General features: G+C 39.9%; 1 protein-coding gene across 2 annotated transcripts in view; it reads right to left on the reverse strand.

Moving 5' to 3' along the window:
• lamc3 (laminin, gamma 3) overlaps positions 1-21,714 on the reverse strand; it is a 95,541-nt gene that overhangs the window by 41,011 nt on the left and 32,816 nt on the right. For both annotated transcript variants that reach the window (XM_034897201.1, XM_034897202.1), the window contains exons 5-9: positions 15,233-15,421; positions 14,062-14,179; positions 8,599-8,697; positions 6,785-6,921; positions 5,751-5,870 (exon numbers count right to left, since the gene is read on the reverse strand). In XM_034897201.1, coding sequence (XP_034753092.1) covers positions 5,751-5,870; positions 6,785-6,921; positions 8,599-8,697; positions 14,062-14,179; positions 15,233-15,421 — 663 coding nt within the window. The remainder of the gene's footprint in view (positions 1-5,750; positions 5,871-6,784; positions 6,922-8,598; positions 8,698-14,061; positions 14,180-15,232; positions 15,422-21,714) is intronic.

Below are 21,714 nucleotides of genomic sequence, written 5' to 3' on the forward strand. Positions count from 1 at the left end.
TTATTTCAAGTAAGCAGTTAGTAAGGGACAAGGGGGGGAGCGAGGAGGTGGGTTTGCTGGATAAGTAGAGCTGGGTGTTGTCTGCGTAACAGTGAAAATGAATGTTGAATTTGCGGAAGATATTGCCAAGGGGAAGTAGGTAGGTGATGAAAAGGAGGGGGCCAAGAACTGAACCTTGAGGGACGCCAGTAGTAACAGGGGAAGGGTGGGATGTGAAAGATTTGAGTTGAATAAACTGAGTGCGGTCGGAGAGATATGAGCGGAACCAGTCAAGAGGGGTGTGAGAGATGCCGAAGGAAGAAAGTCTATTGAGGAGAATGGAGTGAGAAATGGTATCAAAGGCCGCACTGAGATCGAGGAGGATGAGGATGGAGATGAGTCCGGAATCAGCAGCTGTGAGGAGATCATTGGTGATTTTTATAAGGGCAGTTTCAGTACTATGGGAGGGGCGAAAACCAGACTGGAAAGGTTCACAAAGACAGTTAAGGGTAAGAAAAGCATGAAGTTGAACAGACACTATTTTTTCAAGAATTTTAGAAATAAAGGGAAGATTTGAGATAGGACGAAGATTAATGTTGATTAACTGACTGAATCTTGTATTTTTTACTTCTCTGTTGACTTTTTGTTTTCTGAGGGAGTGGCACACTATAATAATGAGTAATCAAAGAAACTCTTATCACAAAAAATGTAAGTCAACAGATATTACTTTTAAAAGGATTAATAGGAAATCTGTGCTGTACATTCCTTGCATAATGGTAATGAGCCCAGTAGTACTGTTGTGTGACTAAGCTACAATTCTCATCCTCAAGTGCTACCTTATGGCTGTGAGTAGTTTCAGATGTAACTTGCTGGCCATTGTTCTGCTGGGATCTGATTGGTGTCAGTGTGGTTCTTGGTAGTTCTTTCTTGTCTTGGAGTACAGAGGTACAACAGCCTAATTACTCATAACTGTAATAGACCACCCAGGAATAGCCCCACTGCCAGGCACCTCTCCAAAGTAATGAATCTCTGTAAAAAACAAAACAATGAAAGGAGTATTCATGTTTAAGTGGGATCTGCGGTCTGTGTATTGCCATGAATTTATATTCATTATTCTATTTCACATAATAAATTGGAGAGAATTACAAAGTTTAGCAGTCTCTAAATTCCACAGTGTGCTGGCGCACATGTAAGAGAATGTTTTTATTCTCACAATACCGATATTTATATTTTCTTTGTAACATTCATTGTAGTACTTTTTACCATTAGGTGATTAGGCGATTAACTTAAGTAGTCAATCAGTTTTTACAATTCTTCATCAAAATACAGATTGAAGAAATATTTCACGAAATACCTTTTCTTGTCGTGGGTTTGATGAGGAGATCGATACCACTCTCAGGATGGGTATCAATCTCCTCATTTTAAAGCTTTAGCGTGTAACGTTTATCAATATTAATTAACGTTCGTTACATTCAAGCCATTGCCAAATGAGTTGCTACAAAGCTAATTAAGACTATCAGCTCCACACAGCTCTCTCTGTATTTCTCAGTATGGCTGTATTCAGAAGATTGTGTTGCCCGGGGAATTTCCCGCGCATAAACTCAAGTAAAGATAATGACCTCTTCAGAAGAGTCCATCATGTTTTTTTAATCCTCCGTGTCCTGCTTGGCTACTAGCACCTGTGTAGAGGAGGGGGGTGGGTGGTGTGCGATCACGGAAGGCTGTATCATGTGGATGTGCTGACAGTTTTGTTGTCATTACTTAGAATTCCTCATTGGGGCAGCAGAAACTACGCACTTTAGCTTTAATTCTCTCCAACAGAGCAAATTTGTGTATTACCCAAAATGTCAAAGCATTCTTTTTTCCTTCTCTGTTAATCACTGTACACTGAATATCTTTGGGTTTGGACTGTTGCTCAGACAAAACAAGATATTTTAAGATGTCAACTTGAGCTCTAGGAACTGTTATTCAATGCTATAATATACATAAAGTAGATATATAATAGAAAAAATGATCAACATCATAAATGTTGGTAATACTATAAAAAATAAGCGTTCCAGCTCTGGGTCAGTCCAAATAAATGATGCATGCATTTCAGTCGACAATTAAAAAAAAAAACTGAATGGATAAACCAAAGCTGCAAGTTGTGCCACTCTATTCCCATTTTGTCTCTATGAGTCTGTCAGAATGATCTGAAGTTCACTGACTGTGCTGCTGTTGACACTCAGCCAGAAACACATAAAGCTGCCATCACAACAAGTGATAGATTCCCCTATAACTTTGGGGAATGGCGGAGCAGCTCACGATCAATCAAGAGGTTTAGACTTTGCTCCAACCAAATTAAATCAACTCTATTTCAATTAAATCACAGCTGCCTTGCACAAACACAATTCCCACCGCAGCTTTAACATCGACCACCATGCAGACAGTCTGAGGGCAAAGGTTGGGTGGGCACACTTTTAACTTCTGTCAGGACACAGTCTGACTGCACTGCCTGCAGGCGCAATATACGGGAAGTGAAATCAAATTACATGAAAGGAAAAACACTTTTATCCATATTCAAGGGGACTTTTAATGCATATGCAGACTGGTACCCATTCAAATTGAATAATCGCATGCAACCAAACGTGATGATTTATCTTAAATATAAATCTAATATAATAGAAATACAATGTACTATTTTAAGAAACAAATCAACAAATTCAAAATGGATTTTGGCATCTGCACCATTGTGCCAATGCTGGAAATGAAAAGGAATGCTATCAGTTTTTGACAAAGTGCTGCTGTCGGTCTGAACAGCCCTAAGGCCTCAGTATGCTCAAACAAAGTGCTCAACAGATTGTCTGACAGTGTCTGAAATCCCCTCATCCCACATCTCAACATTGTCAGTGGACCGGACTGTGTATGGCAATTTTTTGTAACTTTCTAAAACAGACACTATCCACCCACGCATTGATGTAGTAATGAAGTGTTTGGAAGAAAGTGGGCAGGGTTTGAGTTTTTCTCAAGCTCTCTTTTAACTACTTCTGTTTTATTTTGTGTGTACAACAAATTGATATATCATAAATGAGAATGAGCAGACTTCCCGAAAGATTCCTTGTGTCAAGACAGAACCATGCAATGCAACAGAACACGTAAGAGACACAGAGCTCTTGGACTCAGATTGGGGAGGCAGTGGGATGCAGCCAAGAGGAGGCTATGATGGCAGGCTTTTCACCAGGCCTTTGAGTGTGGCCATTTGGAATGGGCATCAACTGGGGTTTGTTTCAAGCGTACTCATCTCTTTACTCTTCCACTCCAGCCTCACTCAAGCACTCCTTCACCTTCTCAGTTGGTTGACTTTCCCTTTGCTTGTCTTTCTCCATACCCCTTTATTATCTGTTTTTGTTCTCTTGTTCTAGTTTTTAGTCTAGTTTCTTTTTCCAGAAGAAAAGGCTACCAGACAGGTTTATATGCAGACCTGGGTGCAGGTAGCGCTCATGCTGTGTGAGGCTCTTAGCTGCAACTGTTTCTTGAATCAGAGCGACAGGTAGCCTGGAGCTGCTCTCATAAATCTTTGCTCTTCTTACTCTCTCTTCCACTCCACAACAGAACACTCTTGCCTTCTTCTAGAGGGTTGTTTTATTAAATTCAGTGTTTTTTTTCCCCTTCTTTCTTCTTCTTCCTTTTCTTGTCTCCCGGCTGCTTCAGGCTTAGCAGGTTGGCCTTTGCTGCAGATATGAAAAGGATCAACAATGCAAGCTTCTCAACAGATGGCTGTAAGGGCTTATGTTAGATGATGTCCCGTTCGGCATGAAACGCTGCTCGGCCAAGAGAGCCATGGTTACTGTCCAGCAGAATCAAGTGGTGACCACAGTTGTTGGAGGCAGGTCAAAGCAACTGTTTAGGGAGGTACTTGATGTTTGTCTATGATAGTTACTGGCAGCTGTGCTCAAGTGTTCAGTCTGTTGAGTCACCAGGCGGACATGAACTCCGCCTGTGTCAACTGTCAAGCAGATGTCCAGAATCAGGAAGAGGACAAGTGGCATTGAGAGACTTGAGGCTTTAGAGAAAAGCCTGTCTCCCCAAGTGCCCACATGCATACACGTTCACACGTGTCTACCTACATACATTTAGGATTTGGGCACTTGACGTGATGGTGGTGAAAGGTCAATTTAAGGTGTTTACAGAAATTAAACTTTTCCATGCAGTGGAAAAAATAAGTTCTGACTAAAATTGCCATGGTGGCCTGATTGTCATGGGAATTCAGGAAAGTCAAGTGACATTTTTTCTCTCTCCCTCTCTGGTCCAACAACTCCTTGCACACACTATTGAGAAAATATTTGTGATGTCTTGTCCTCTTTAGCGTCGGCTGATATTTCTAGAGCTGGGTAAGCTACGCAGATCCCAAACAATCGTTCTTTTTACAAAAAAAAGCCTAAGATTGAATCCTGTCCTTCGTGTGACAGCTGAAGCCCGATGCCCAAACTACGGTGACAAATACATTCTTAGGAATCACAGAAATTGCATTTGGTATGTTCAACGGAGAGTTGTCACTCAGAATTATCTTGTACTTTGGTGAAGGACACAGTGGAGGGATTTCAGCACAAATACATATTAAAAGTAAAAAAGAGCAGAGACATTGAAAAAGAGAGAGAATTATTTTAGAGCTGCTTCCAAAGCCGCTGCCACTCTGGTCTAATCTATAAAGTAACTGTACACATGCACCAAGATGAAAAAAGGCGAGAGAAAATGAGATCATTAATAGGGATGGCAAGGCAATAGATTTGTGCATTTATTATGTGGAGAAACAACATAAACAAGAACTGCACAAAGTAGATAAGCAGGCTGCCACAAAGCTGCTCTTGGCCAGTTGGGCCACTAATCTGTGAGTTGTGGCCTGCAGAGACGTCACTATAGTCCGTGTGAAGAAGAAAGCAACTTTAAAAGACACTGTTAACTATGTTCATTTCTAATAACACATACAGTATGTATAGCAAAGCATGCGCTTATTCACTGTGGACTTATGCACATCACATGTACACTAACTCACTCACTCACACACTCACACACATGCGATTTATGAATGCATTCATTATAAAATTTTACAAATTATGCCTGACCACCAGACTTTGTCACATCCTGCTAGAAGCAATTCATCTTTCTAAAAAAAGATGCCTCCAAATGAAGTCGTTCTCTGTGATCGCGCGTTTTGGGCATTAAACCTCCAGGATGCGGAGTTAATGGGATTGTTCCTGTTTTGCCTCTGGCTGTGGGATGTCTGGTGGCTGGAGGGTCTGTGAGTTGATGCCTAGAACCGACTTAGTGGAGACAAGAAGAACCCAAGCCAATTTTCACTTTGTTGCTTCTCCAGCATGGCCAAGACATCCAATTCCATCAGGCCTCTGCTGCTGGGGAGGCTGATAGAAATGGGCCCTAAATCCTGTAGCTGGGCCAGCTTAATCCCTTATCTTCTAATGGCTCTGATAACGGATTGGAGGAAACAGTGTCAGAATAACTGCCGCATGACCCGCTGGCAAAGACCCTGATTAATCTCACTAAGGAACAACAGGAACAAGCTATGGGTATTAAAGATGCACTATTAACGCTAATACCATTTACATATTTGTTAGAAGAGCAACAACTGGAGGTTTGATGATCTAGTAACAGAAATGTCAACAGTACTAGAACAGCTTCCTGAGGACTGTAACCCACCCATTTGACCCAACCTGAGGTAATGATCGGTCCTCATGGATGAACTCAAATCTCTATTATTTTCCGTTCTCACTCACCAGGGGCTTTGTAGAAGCCAGTGTCTTCCACCGTAAGAGGCAGCAGGTAGACTTCACCTTCCTTCCACAGCAGAGGGTACTCCTGGCCTGCTGAGAACTCTCCCAACCAGCCATCCTGATCTGGAGATAAAAGAAAACTTATCAAAACATGAATAATGGCTATTATCCATTCTGGATATATACGGTGCATACTAGTGTACACAAAGAGTTTAAACATCTGAGTTGATACACAAGATGCGTTCAGATTATTTGCCTATTAGTTTTATTTTATCTAGGATCAACAGAGAATAAACTGTACAAAGTGGCCCTGAGGACTTAAATCACTGCATTTTCATACAGAAATGCTTTGCAAATACAAAAAACACAACCAAACAGAGAAAACTATTATTTTAATAAATAAGTTTTAGCACATTAGCTGCAATAATATCTAAATCATGCAATTTGAATGTTAAAACTTAAACTTAAATCACAGGTCATTTTCCAACACTTGTGGCAGGTAGACGACTTCAGAGAATCTTTTTTAGTTTTTTTGTATTTTCTTTACTGGTTGTTTGTATTGTTGTTGTCTGCGTTTGCAGCTTGTTTTGTTATGCTGCATTCAATATGTGATTGGCAGTTTGCCAATGTTGTATTTCCTTCCAGGGTTTTAGATTCTCTTCAAGTGTTGTCAAATTGGTGAAGATGATTTTTTAATTAGTTTGTGTACATTTTTATCCGTTTTCCCTGGCCACACTTAAAAAGGCTCTCCAAAAATAAAATAAAACAAAACCCATCCAGTAAATTTGATATTAGAAATACATAAAAATAAATAAATAAATAGAGAAAAATGGCAACACACACAAGAAAGTACAGTACACACTCACCAATAAATAATAGCACAATGAAATACACAGTAGTTCGGGAAAATAAAGACAAAAGTGAGAATTCAGAGAGAACAAAGTAAACATTGCTGGTCTTGTTAATTTTCGGTGGGTAATACCATTCCCACAGAAACAAGGGAACATGATCAATGGCTAGTGTGTTTTAGACAATACCTTCAATGAAGTCAGAAGAGATGTTAATAGCCTCATAGTGATTGGACGAAGAGCAGGCCAGCGAGTGGCCAAAGCAAAAACATGCTTGGCAGCCTGCTGGGTTCACTTGTTGTAGGTTGAAAAAGCCTGGCTTGCATCTGTGTGTACACACACACACACACACACACACACACACACACACACAATTTCTTTAAGTTGTTCTCAGTGCAGCAGTGGGGGTGCTGGTCGCTGCAGAATACAGTGTTATAGAAGGGACCAAATGGAGCTCAGCTGGGAGGACGCTGAGCTTTGACCTACAGACACTAGCTGGCATATGGGTGGGACAGGAACACTGCTTAAAATCAGCCACTACACTAGTCACATTACACAGGAGAGGGGCCTGCTCAACGAGCCGTGAAACCAGCAGAAAAGTCAACAAACAGGGAGCACACAATTATTCAATAGTTTGAGACCTACAGCTGTGTGTATTGCTAATCTCACAGTGACTTTATTGGTTGGATCCTGTATCCCAGAGGAACAAGATGGAAACAGATGGGGGGAAGCAGAGATTTAGTTAGTGAAATGCTGTAATACTCAGGTTCACTGTCAAAGTAGTCAAAATGCCAGACAGCCACCAAAACTTTGGCCAATTTTTAGACACATTATTAAAATGTAGTATGCTGCTGCACTTGCAGTGTGTGCTGACCTGTCTGCTGGATATAAGAACTTTAGGGATTGTTCAGTATTTAAGGAAGGGATCACTGGAAGAAAATAGGGCAGGTTCATGTATTTTTATTGTTTGTTGAGGGTAGGGATCGCTGGGTCTGACCCAACAAAAAGCGCAACATGACAGAAACACAAGTTTGTAGTTGCTTTCTTTGAGAATGCAACCCTATAGCTAACTGTACCACCTGTTGCCAAAGTATCGTCACTGACGTGGAGCTGGAATTTCAAAGAAGATGACTAGCTCAAAGGTTTCACGTTGTCTAGAGCTCGAGTTCCCACAAAAAACACCGAGCATCCACGTGTGCCAGACTGCCAGTAGGCTATATTCATTTAAAATTAAACATTGCAGTTGGTGCTAAGTTGAGCATGTGAGCAGCGCCCTGATCGTGGTTACTTGTCAATTAAACATCTCATCTCCTATCGTATCTGTATTTGTGAGAAGTGGCGCTGTCCTGAGTTGAAAGATAACCTACTTTATGGCTTTACTGTTATGTTAAGAGGCTTGTGTCGTCCGCTGTCCATTTTGTAAGGTTTTGAAATGCAAAAAATCTTTTGACTACCATACAGAGTAACTTAGTAATTGAAGTAATGCGGTAAGTGTGCGCTTAGTTTCCATGCTTATTGTGTTTCCACAACAATGTTAGTGAGTAAATCTACTGAAATGGCCACCCTAACAGTGGAGTTGGATGTGTAAGATGAGAAAGCAGAGGTTAAGTCATGTATGTCATGGCTGTAAAAAAAACCGTGGCTTGCTGTACATCTTTGCCAAGCACAAACCAGAACATGAGGCATCAATAAATTGTCATGGGGAAGGTCATGCCTCTTTTCCCGATCATTTTGGAAGGTCAGAAAATGTATTACTGGCAAAGGGAGGGGCAAAACTCCTCCGGTACTTTTGAATCTAGGGGTGATAATGTAAATATTGTATACTTAAAACAAGACTTTGAAGATCAGATATAATCAAAAGTACTATATTCCGTACAAAGGGATGAATGGACGGTAAGGGCTTCAATTGTTCTATTGTAAGATCTTTTGAATAGAACAGTTGCCTTGGTAACCACAGGTCACATGCACACATGTTTGACATAAGCATAATGCTTATAACACACCTGTCACAGCTCTGTCCCTCCACATTTGGCTTACAGTGACAGCGTCCATCCAGAGGAGAGCAATTGTCCACAGTCCCACTGGGGTCACATTCACACGACCTACAGACAACAAGGTACGTGAAGATGAAACATTTGAATCCATTGCACTTGACGGTGTGTACACTGTTTAGGAAGAAGGAGCGCACATTTTTAAAGACAATTACATTTTAATGTGATTTCAATGATTTACATAAGGATATTCACTATTTGCTTGCCCCCTTCCACAACACAGATGGTCAGCTACCCAGGAAACAGGGGGGTGTCTCGCTCAAGGATACCACGAGCAACATGGATATTTTTCTTGGGCCTTGAACCTGGGTCTCTGTAATAACTAGTTCTCCCTGTTTTGTCATCACTACTCTCATTCAAAAAGCACAAGTATCCTTGTAACAAATCATCAAAACTAATATGCTTAATATAGTACATAATCTATCAAAAAAATTAAAAGGCTGTGTAAACAATCTTGATAAAAGCTAGTGAGGTGTGTGTGTGTGTCAGCAGTCACTTGGATAATGTCAAAATGTGTTGATCACCTTCATTGATAGATTACTTTTTTCTGAAACTGCAACAGAATCAATTTTTTTAATGAGGCACTATTACAAATAATTAAATTATCTCAAGGCGAGCCATCTCCACTTGTTTCTGCTCCAGTGGTCTGAGTAATTCCCACCTCAACTCAGACTGATTTTGCTGCATCAATGAGAGAAAGCAGTGTGTGTGTGTGTGTGTGTTTGTGCATGTTTGCATTTATGTGTATTAATATAATATCGTCTGTGGGATCTAAACTAAGGATCAACTAAGGTTGTTTTCCATAAAGCCTCCTTTATCTCGAGCCTCACTTTAAACCTGCATTAACTAATGTTTTGGCTATTTTTGTGGAGTGAAAACAAGCTAAAAACCCAAAACTGAGTTCACATAACTTCTTAATTATACGGCAAACATGTGAGCGAACAGTTGACTTAAACATCCATATGGAGCAACATTAGCATTCACTTGATCAGTCATCCAACATTTACTCTCATTAAAGCTGGAAAAAAGGTACCATTTTTCTTCTTGTAAAAATTTGAAATGGGTCAATTTTTTACGTATACCATACAAGGGTTAAGACAATGTCTTTTTTAGGTGCTGAATGCCCGATTTATATACCAGCTGGTCGCTAAATTTTTTCTGTCTGCTGTTTGGTGCTTAACAGGAAGCATAAAAATTGTTTTCTTAGAGATTTTTTGCTGAACATAGTTGCAAGACAGGAGTCTGAACCTAAACAGTAGAACTAAGGGTAACTGCAGAGTTGTTACACAGTTACTTTTATCAAACTAAATTTAATCTAATTGTAGCAGCTTTAAAGTCACATGAATATATATTAAAGTTCCCATGTTATGATCAGGGGGTGTTTTTTTGTGTAATACAACACCTATAATATAATCTTAGAAAAAACCTAGCCATGCTGTTTTGAGTGAGATGGGGGTTTCTGAATGTGTCCTCCCTTCAGTCCCCAGGTGAGCTGTTCCAAATTTGCACGGCTGAAACAAGGTGGCGAACCGTAGCATTATAGCTCGTTCTGAATGGCAAATCACTGCTACAACACACACTAGTTCTACAAAAGAACTACTAGCATGTCCCTGTTCCGCAGGTATTCCAAGCAAAGTTGGAAGCACGCCCTCATTTAGAAGAAGTTGGAAGGCTAATCCTACTTAAGTTGTGGAAACAAAGTTAGATGATGTGATCCTTATCTAGCTACTGTGCACGTGCGCCTCCCAACAAAGATAGTAAAGAAGTGAGATGTCTCACTGTGTTGCTAAACAGAGACCTAAACACACAGGGTGAAAAGAGGATCTGCAGCAATGTGCAGTACAACAAAAATATGGTGTTTTGGAGAATTAAACCATGCAAACCTATTCTGGTACAACCTCAAAATACAATTATGAACCTGAAAATGAGCATAATATGGGCAATTTAAAATTCCTGTCAACATCTAAAATTGGATTTCTAAAGTTAGTCAACTGTCTTTTGTCACAGCATCCACATTTAGATGTTGAGAAATAATGTTAACACCAAACAGTCATTGAAATGCAGTTCATTGCCATTACAACTTAGCATTCCCTCAGCAAGTAGAGGGGGTCCTGGAGAGCTAGGATTGACTTCTTATGAATATAAATACAACATACTTCTCATAAGCATGCAAACACACACATGCACCATCATATACATTTACATGCAGGCTTATACGCATAGGAGAGCTCTCAGGTCAGAGAAAGTTTAAATGTGCTTTTCATCATCAAAATGTATGCAGCGGTTCAGTGCATCTTCAAGCTGCAAAAAAGGATGAAAACATAAAAAATAAAACACCCAGACTGTGTCTGCATAGCCACAAAGGTAAATCAGTCTCACGTCTTCGGGATTAAAGCAAATCTGCTTCTTCTGCTATCATTAAATCAATTAAACCCGCTGGGCTCATTCTTGTAGCGTACTAAAACAATCAAAATCAGAGCAGTACAAGTACAATATACAAATACACAAAAAAAAACTTCAATAAACTTGTTAGTTTTGTTCTTACTCAGGGCGCAACCTCAATCAATAAAGAAATATTGTAATTAGCTATCAATCTTACAACAATAAGAGTTATTTTTTTAAATCAGCGATTAGTTTGTGTCTGCAAGAAAACACCAATCAATCTCTCTTCAACTAAATAAAAGCATTTTGACTACAAGCTCAATATTTTAATGTCATAAAGTAAAAGACTAGAATTAGCAACTGTAACCAACACACAGCTGGTGACAGTAAAAAGAGATTTTGGACGTTTGGGTCAATACAACATTATTAATATGGGATAAATGTGATGCAAAACTAAACACTAACCTTTCCTAACTAAAGCAATGTGCATTAGACAGTCTTCGGAGAAAAGCAAGGACATTTTTTAGGCTAATTTTGTCCTTGGGGTTGGCTGCAACTAAAGCTGTTCTCTGAAGTTTCTGAAGGCAGCAAGGCAGGATCTGGTCACCATGGTAACAGATGGAGAAGGCCGCATGGTCTCTGGCTTAGTTCTTCAAACACCAGGTCTTCTTTTTCTCCTGGTCAGGACGGCTGGCTGACCAACCATAATACTGTCCAAGTGCAGGGAATTTTGTAATTACTGATTTTGGGCCAGCAAGACACTGGATATTTGCCATTAGGTTTTCAGTTGGCATATTTTTAAAAATTGATTCGGAAAGGGAAAATATTGCTGTGTTGAAAGGGACATTCTTGATTTTGGGTCCGATCAAGAAGAGTTAAATCAGTCACGCCACAAGGTCGATTTCACTTTAGGCTCTTTATTCAAAATGTTGGTCTAACTGTTGGTCACAAGGAGAACCAAAGTAGAAGACCCAACTTTATGTAGCACAAATTGGAAAATAAACGTGTCACAATACAATATTTAATGTCTTGGTTTCAAGTGAAAAAACAGTTTAGGTGTTTTTAACAGGCTATGGTTTAGTCACATGTAGTTCTGCTCATCTCTGTCTCAACTCACATTCAGGATCAATGTAAGGACCTTGGGTTCAACGAATTCTTTAACTTCCCTTAAAGGTGCCGTAAATAGGATTGCGAAGATCCAGGACTTAGCCAAAACATTTGAACATCGACAACTTCTCAGTCCCTTCCCCCTTTCCGCTATAGCCCAAAACGATAGAGCGCATGTGAAGAAGAGGAAACCTTTCCGCAGGTCATGCGTAGGGGAGGGGAGGACGAAATGCTTCTGCATGAGCAGTGATTGACACGCAGTTAGACATCCCTCCCCGTGGCCCTGATTGGTGCATCTGAACAGAGAGCGGTGGATTTTTGCAAATCGCACGACAGGCTGTAGGTGGTGTTAAATGGACCAGATTCTTTTTTTTGATGGCTTGCTTCATGTAAATTTACTCAAACATAAGGTCAGTTTTAAGAGAACGTTTTAAAAGGCTAAGCTACTGTACCTTTAAGCTAGGATACCTGGTAGACCTCTATTATGTTAAAGGGACCTCCCTTAGAGACAAAGTTGCACCAGAAAAGAAGTATCAACGTTTATATCAACGTTATATATCAACGTTTACATTAAACAATTATAATAATCCAGGAGCATATGAGTTACCTGATTTACAATAACTATAGTGCACCCTTGACTTAAACCTACAATAGCCGACTTTTTTTGGCCACTTAGGGGAAGCTGTAAACAGCTGATATGACGAGCATGTTAGAAAACAGTTCCTTACTTACACATCAACCAGACACGCAACTAGCATTGGGAACCAAAACCAGGTGCCAATCCTATCCAGTACGACTGGTATCAAACCGACCAAATGATTTTGATGCCACTTAAATCCTTGCGCTGTTCTCTGGTGCTCTGAAACAGACATTAGGGGCAACAGAAGCATCCCTGCATGTGACGCTGGTTAACACTTGGCACTAGGTAATGGTAGCCTACCGTTAGTAGCTGTCTTAATCACTGTGTGGCTGTTTTTCACCGGGATGTGCAACAGCTAAAATTTGGACTAAAACGGAACTGAAATGGGTTCTATGGTTTTGGTAACCATTTCCCGCCAGCCAACCCAACATTTGATACCCAATTGGTATCCACGCAACAATACATGCAACATTAGCATTGATTTGGAGTTGTGTTAGATAACCTGATGACTGCAAGTCAAATATTCCCTTTTAATTGCCATTACAATTTACGAGGGAAACACCTGGCTCTTTAGCTGCAAAGTGTTGAAGAATGTTCACCAGGTAGTTCCTAACTTTTCTTTAGATCAGACTGTTTTGTGTGATCCAAGAATGAAATGATATGCAGACAAACACTTTAGGCAAGGATGGATCAGATTGCGATCAACATCAACACCGTCCTACTGTCTTTATAGATAAGACGGATGAAACTGACACGTATTACGGTTAAGCAATAATATTTATATTACAATTCAAGATATGTGTATAAAGACCAAAAGAGAAAGAAGACAGTGACACGTTGGAGTGATTGAAGTATTTGTTGACATCTTGATAAAAATGGAATATTTGAAATTAAACATGCTTCCGTGTGGAAAATCACAGCGCTCCGGGTTAACTTGCTTTTTACAATGCTTGTTAACAGTTTTGTATTATACGGCACAACCTGCTACTCACTGATAAGAAGGTCACTAATTCACACTGGTGTCACATAGAGAAGGAAGAATCCTCTTGTTTACTACTGCTTTGTAGTTTGACTGCTTTGTAGTTTGATAAATTCAGGCTTGGGAAAGTAAGATGGTATGACTGCAAAAGAGGGAAGATTTATGAAAAGGTTTGTGTCTGTGGTGCCTGCTTATCTCTTTTTACTCCTACTCTCTTTTACGGGCATGTTTCTTACAATTTTTTTAGTTATCCATTTAATAATAGCTTTGTTTTTGTGTCTCTCTTGTGGACATGTGTGTTGCTCACCTGCAGCCTCCAGGGCCAAGCGAGTGAAAGCCAGCCCGACATGTGTCACACTTCTCCCCTGTCACGCCAACTCGGCATGCACACCTTCCTTCTACATCGCACTGCAGACTCACTGAACCTGGGAAGGACAGCAAATGGATCAGCAGAAGGAAAAAAAACAAAGACAATAAAAAGGGTGCAGAGAGTATTTTCAAGAAAATGGGGGGACCTTCTAAATCCTTAAAGAATATTGGTGAATTACTTGAAATGGATCAAGGGATTAGATTAAACTGGATAATACTTTATTAGATAATACTTTATTCATTCCACAGTGGGGAAATTCCCTTGTCATTAATACTTTGTCATGACAGGGACAATTTATTACCCGTTTTTGATTTCTGTTAAAAACCAAAGAGATGTGCTTGAAAGAGGAGCTTATAACCTTGCAACCACACTGTAGCTGACATACTGTAGCTTAAGTTAATGGAGGAAAAAAGACCAGCTGGGTTATTGTAGACATGACAGAAAAGGAAGACTGATTGGAGTCTGCTATAACCTTTGATCAATATAATGGACTCCAACAACTCTGTGCAATTACCTAACACTATCTACAAAATGTACAGGAAAAGATCGCTAACGTATTTGTCTGGTTCTCTTTCTTTACCCTGATGATGGTGTAATTAGGAGCCCAAACATTTAATGTACCGCGCCTAAAATTAGACTGTGTTTAATGAGCACTGAGTCTCTTCATTGATAACCTTCAGTGAGTCAACTGGATCCATCTACAACAGCAGGGCTGAGTAACGTCATGAATTTATTTAATTGTCATTTGGGAAGCTGAGGTGAGGATAAGTCTGATGAGATGTTCAAGACATGAGAAGAACAAAATTGTATAAATTATGAACCAGAAAAAAGAATCTACTCTTAGGTAATGTTTGGCAGCTGAGCAGTGGATGTTGTTAATGATTTAAAAAACATTTGGCCATAACATTTGCTAGATTAAATCCTATGAGTCCACTTTGTAGCTTAATCTGGTGCCTTATTGTGCCAATACAGCATTCCAATTTAACAATAATTTCATTTTCTCATGCCAGAGAAAACAAAAATAGTGAGTAATGACATTTGCATGGATTAAAGTTGGGAATTTTGAATTATTATCAAAACAATTAAGGGTTTTGTATGGGGAGTTTACCATCAATATTGCAGTTGCAGGGTAGGCAGGGTTCTTCAGCAGACTTCCTGTAGTGGTTCTCTCTGCAGCGCTCACAATGGGGCCCGTCAGTGTTGTCTCTGCAGCTCACACAGCGCCCCCCACTGCCAGTGCTTCGGTACTGCTCCATGTCAAACACGCACTCGTCTGACCTTCCACTGCAGTTACACTCTGCAGACGAGGGAAAGAAAGCAAGAAAGAGAAAGAGCAAGAGGTCAAGTGAGGAGAGACGTGAAGAACGAGGAAGGAGCAATCACAGGGGAAGAAGTGAGCAGAGGAGGCAATGAGGTAAAAAGAGGAGACAGAAATAGACGGAGGAAAGAGACACAGGGAGGGTTATGTATGTGAGAGATTATGCGTTCTGGGATTTGATCATAATTTAGAGGCTTGCTGCTAATCTCATTTCGCACAGGCCTAATGAGAAGCCAATCGGCTGTCAGGGGGCACTTAGATAACAGTAATTCATGTTTATACAAGAGCAAATTACTGAGTTGATAACACACTATCACAGCTTTCATACCCCTTAGATCAAATCCCTCCTTAGTTTACCAGTTACCCTGTGGGGGGATTTAGGTGAAATTGCCCATTTTATTATGAATCACGCTCTCTGTTGTGCTGGAAATAACCATATGATTATTCGATCCTGTTAATAAGGAGTCTCAGCAGTGTTATTTCAAAGATAAAAAATGATCAGCAGATGCTTTTAAACCCAACACGTAACTGTTACACACGTGAAAAACATTAAAAGGGATTTAAGTTTTCAACATTTCATTTGGGTCAAACTAATGTTGATTTACAATTTCTAATAAGTTCATTTTTTAAATTGTTATGAGTTAATGAGGGTTCATCATTACTGTTTGAACCTGTGTTAAAAGCTTTGTTTGGCTGCTACAAGCTGTAAACACAGCATTGACATTTTATCACGTCAGACAGTTAACAAGGAGAAATATCTGGCTTTTAAGCTGCTAAAGGCTCCACTTTGTTCACTAGCTAGTCGCTAATTTTGTCTGTTTGGTGCTTGGCACCAGTGTTGGGCACGCTTACAATAATGTGTAACAGGTGTGTAATGTGACTTATTTTCAGTGATTAGTAAGGTAAGCGATTACAATTGGAAATGTTATCACAACTGCTAATTCAAGTAACGCTGTGTCAATGCTGTAACAAAATTACTGTGAGAGTTTTGGGGTCAGTTTGTATTTATCATATCTTATTTCAGTGGACAGACTGGTCCAGGATGTGTTATCTTGGTGCTGGCGGTGGGATTAGGAGGTTAACTTCCAGAAGAGGAATAAATCCTGTAAACAAGAAATGTGTCTCCCAGTTATATGGTAGGGTTGACAAATTGGTGCATTCACAAAATATTTTCCCAAGAAGATTTTAGATAAACAAATTATCAATAATGTGGATATAATGACTAAGTGGGTAAAGGCAAATAATAAAACAGCAAGGAAGTTCGGTTTCAGAAAACGACATCACAGCTTTCACATGATGATCGAAATCTAAGACGAAACTGAGTCTCATTTATCAAAATTGATATAATATTGATATATTGCCCAGCACTACTTCCACTAAAGTTTTATAATTTACATGTTGTTTCTTCTTAGCTTACTAGCTAGTCACTGGTAAGCCGACATGGATTCATCTGGGCTTTGTTCAGAGTTAGAGTGTGTGTGAAACACACATCTTCAAAGAAGGCAAGGGACTTGAAGTGCTGCGTGCAGTCAGCAGAGCTAAGGTGTTCATAGTAAGTAAATATTGTAACTCCAAACTGTAGGCCGGTTGTTTGAAGCACAATGTCTCATTTTCTATTCCTCAATGTGTTATCCAGATGAGACAAGAGCAGCATTAGTGTGACAGTGGCGAGGAAAAACCTCCTTTTAGGAAGAAACCTCGGACAGACCGAGGCACTTGGTAGGCGGTAATAGAGTCAATGATAACTCTCTGTAGGTTCTTCACTACAAGCTACTCCTTTTACATTACACATTGACACAACGGTGGTATACAAATGTTATAAAGTGGTGCAGCTTTAGGATTGGTCCTGAAATTGTAGTTCCAAAGGATGAAATTAAAACAATACTGATGGAACCAGGAGAAGAGTGGCTTTTTCAGACACAACCTCTTGACTAATGTTGACTTTCTTGTTATCACATCTGCAGTCCCTCCGCTCAGTGGGCAAACAAAATCTGACAAAAACTGACACTCCACATAGAAAGTTGCTGCAGCATGACTCAGTTCTGATTGGCACTGGTGGGCAACTAGAGCACGAATACGACCAGCCGGCTCTCCCTGTCAACTCCCATTCACTCTGTCTGTATCGTGCCAGTTTGTGATGCTGCCACTGCTGGTCAGGCTAGCTGATAGCGAGGTGGCAGGACTGTCAAGAGCCTTCACCTCTGTTGCATTTCCTTTAGTGGTACATCCATGTTGACTCTGAAGGCATCTCATAAAATATCTGATTTAATCTGATTAATCTGATTAAATTAAATGAAATGCTTCCAGGCTTTTTCTCAAAAAGTTAACCATTATCTCGAAATTATGTTGAACTCAAATAACTTTAGGTCTATCAATAAGTTATGTCAGAAGTTACTTCATGTGTGAACAGAAGGACAATCTGTATGTTGAACTGTGATCCTTCATTCCGAAATGAGCTTCAGGGCAAATTGAACATCTGGCTTTCCATCCCTCTCAGCAAGTTCAAAATTTGTTTAGCTAATATTTTAATTACTTGCTGCTCGTGCTTATTAAGGATTTGTTTTTGCTCTTTGGATTTGGTTATTTGTTTTGGTTCTGAACTGAAAACAAAGTTTTGTGACTAGAATTATATTTGGATCAGTCTCAACTGTGTATATATTTTTTTAATAATAATATAAATTAAAAGACTTTTATGTTAATGTCATATTAGCCCAGTCGACTTCTTTTATTAAATATAAAGAACATGATTAACATTAACATTCAACACATTATAATAATCATGTTAAAATGCATGTTTCCTATCAAGGTAAAGAGGTGAACAATAGAGTGTAGCAGAACACTTTAAAGGTGGTTTATGTGGTAAGAAGATCGGTACAAGCAGTGCAAACACAGTATGGCGGGAAACTGAGACAGAGCAAATCACTTAAAGCTGTTTTTCAACAGATGCAACACAACAACCTCTACATAGCATTCACAATAACTGTGTTTAACCAACGTAACGCCTATATATACCTCTTCCACATGCCTTCCTCAATTCTGTCCTGGAGACCACACACCCTATGCATCACAGCAACTGTGGAGGCTCCACACAAGTATGGAGGCATACTTACTGTAGCTCCACACATGAACACAATAGTGCACAATGGACTATCTCCTGTGATTGATGAAGCCACCTCCTCAAACACTTTGCCTCATACATTTCTGGATAGGAAATCTAGAGGATTACAATAGAAATGCACTATTGGGTATTTGGGTGATGGCCTGCAGCATCCTCAGCCATAAATTATATTGCCCGCAATTACATAGACACAAAAACCTGTGGTAGTTGCATTTGCAGCTAAGTTGAACAAGTAAAATAAACTGAAATGTGGCTTTAGCACATAGCTTTACACAAGGTCTGGTATAGTCGAAGGTTGACTTGCATGTACTGTTGTTGTGAGAAAACCCTGTCTCCTTGAAACTAAGTCTATATACTACTCATCTGCACTCGAATGACCACATATTCATCCTCCTGGGTCATACATGTGGTTTGTTTAGGAACAGTGGTCAGTAAGTCAGGAATCCAAAAGATGCCAAGATGAGAAACTCTCAGAATCACCATTCTCTACAGATCCTGTACAACTTCACTGTAAGTAGATGTCTACACTACAAAAACAAACTTTCCTGGATCGTCTATGTAGAAAAGGGAAGGCCCAATGCCTTCAGTGACTATACGCCAGAGGCACTGAACTTTCTTGTCAGGCCAGTCCTGCAGCACTTCAGACTCCTACTGAGGGCTTTCAAAGACTCTTTAATTTGCATATCATACCTATATAGGTGTAGCCTGGTCCTACCAGACTCTTGTACATTTCATCAGTACAGAGAGCTTGGCAACTCTCCATTGACAAGTGTTAACTTCCTTAGACTTAGACTTCTCTTTATTGATCCTTTTGGGATGACTCCCGCGAGGGAATTGAAAATTTCAGCAACAGTTTTAGCAAGAAAAAAAACAAAAAAATAGATAAAAAAGACAGTATAAAAACAACAAAATAACAGTAATAATAATAATAACAATAAGAACATTTGTCAAGTAAAGAAAAAAAAAACTTCAATTATTCTCAAAGTGTCAGTGTCCAGTGTTAAAGTGATCAAGTGACCAGGTATTAATGTATGTCCAGGTGTGTATGTATGTATGTATGAATGTGTGTATGTATGTATGTATGTATATGTTCTGTATGTAGTATGTATGTATTGCAAGTATTGTCCTCTCTGCCCTATTTCCTCCTCCCCCCAAGTGAGGAGTTGTAGAGTCTAATGGCATGAGGGACAAAGGAGCCCTTGAGTCTGTTGAGTCTGTTGGTCCGACACTTGGGAAGGAGCGGCCTTCCACTGAACAGGCTCCTCTGGGTGCTGATGACGATGTGAAGGGGGTGGCTGGCATTGTCAATAATGTCCAGCAGTTTGTCCAGTGTCCTCCTCTCTGCCACCATTACTAGCGAGTCCAGCTTCATGCCAACCACAGAGCCGGCCCGCCCGATTACTTGAAGGCGGGTATTCTGTTGATGTTTAAAATCATTGGATCTGCCCGAGCCACTCTGGATCTGCAATAACCAATCACTAACGTTTGGTCGGGATGTATGTCATGCGCATGTGCAACATTTAGCATTAGTTTTGCTAGCGTTAGCCTCATGGTGTTAGCCTCATAGCATTAGCCTTAGGCAACTCCTTCACCACTAGTGGAATGAGCTGGAAAATCAAGCTTTTCCCGAACCCTTGGGGAGGAGGGCCACAACATCATGGACACCAACAAAACTCTACAAACCAAATTTCTAGATATTCGGCAGCGTTGCAACAATGGACTGAATGGCTTCCCTCGCATCTTTATCCATCGCCATTATGGAACTACAACAACTCTAGCGCACAGCCTCAAAGTCAACGTCTCTGTTCGTTGATTGGACCAGTTAAAGTTTGGCTGGAAAACCCAAGAATATACCGCAAATCCATACGATGTACTGAAGGGAAAATTTAAACTGAGTGGAAGTACGTAGGAGGGCGGAGCAGGCTAATATAGGTGTGGACTTTGCCATAATGTTGCTCATTGGGGCTTTCTTTTATAGAGATTAGCCACATTGACTTACAGCCTACAACAAACTCATATTGTGAGTATGGTGGAGTAGCACTATGCAAACTCATTACAATCAAGGACAGAGATGCAATGACGTAATATCAGCCTATGTTGATTGCATCCTTTTGATAATCAAAATGATGATGGTTAACTCTTGTCAGCATCAATCTGAGTGCTACAGGAAGTTTGATCAAAGGTAGTCTGTGCTTTATAAAGAACATCAGAAATCAGCTACTGTGATGCAAAGACCTCCTGAAGTACCCACCAAATAACAAACACAATGTCGTACACAAAAAGATATATGAATTAGTAAAAGGATGAAATACAGTTATATCAAAATATTGTACCCAGGTCATTTATAAACTGGAATTTTGAGACCAATATATGAATGTTTTATTTTGTTATATGTGATAAATCAAAAAGGCCTTGAATTATGGAAGTGTAGAAGTGGATGAAATCAATTACAATAAAAAAAAATGTCAGCGACAAACAAGCTGCACTAACCTTTCCTGATAGGAATACAAAATTCAGCACTCTGTGCATCAGCTGTCTTTCAGCAGCAATGCATGCTTTTGGAAGGAATTTGCTATCTCAACCTGTATGGGAGGGGATGCAATTCACCATCCTATTGTCTTCTTCCCTTTATATGAATAATTTCTTAGTATTGTTGCAGAACGCACGGAGGGACCACAATCCCTGCAGGCACAATGATTTCTCCTTTTTATATCTAATTTTCTGGACAAATGAGATGTCGGACTAGAGAAAGTAGCAGAACACCAGCAGTGATAAGACCGCAGTGTATGAGGCATCAAGCTGCATACATATCTGTACAACCTTTAGTGTTACAGACAAATCAGACCTCTACCTCACCCACACACTATTGCACCCGTTACCTTTGTGCAGAGCAGTGCTCATGCTTCTGAACTTTGAAATCCTCAGAATTCCCGCCGCACTCATGCCAGTTTGTAATGGCAGTGATACACAAAAAAGTGAATCCATTCATTGTATATACGTTTATATATATTTATATAGCAGGCCAGCAGCAAAAAATGTCATATACACTTGCATTACTTGTGTGAGGGAGGGCTCCTCTGTGTGTCCCAAACCTGTAATGGTTTGGGACACACAGAGGTCATTTCTCATTATTTGAAGAACCAAGACTCTGTGT

Source organism: Etheostoma cragini, chromosome 16 (genome assembly GCF_013103735.1).
Source record: "Etheostoma cragini isolate CJK2018 chromosome 16, CSU_Ecrag_1.0, whole genome shotgun sequence".
NCBI lineage: Eukaryota > Metazoa > Chordata > Actinopteri > Perciformes > Percidae > Etheostoma > Etheostoma cragini.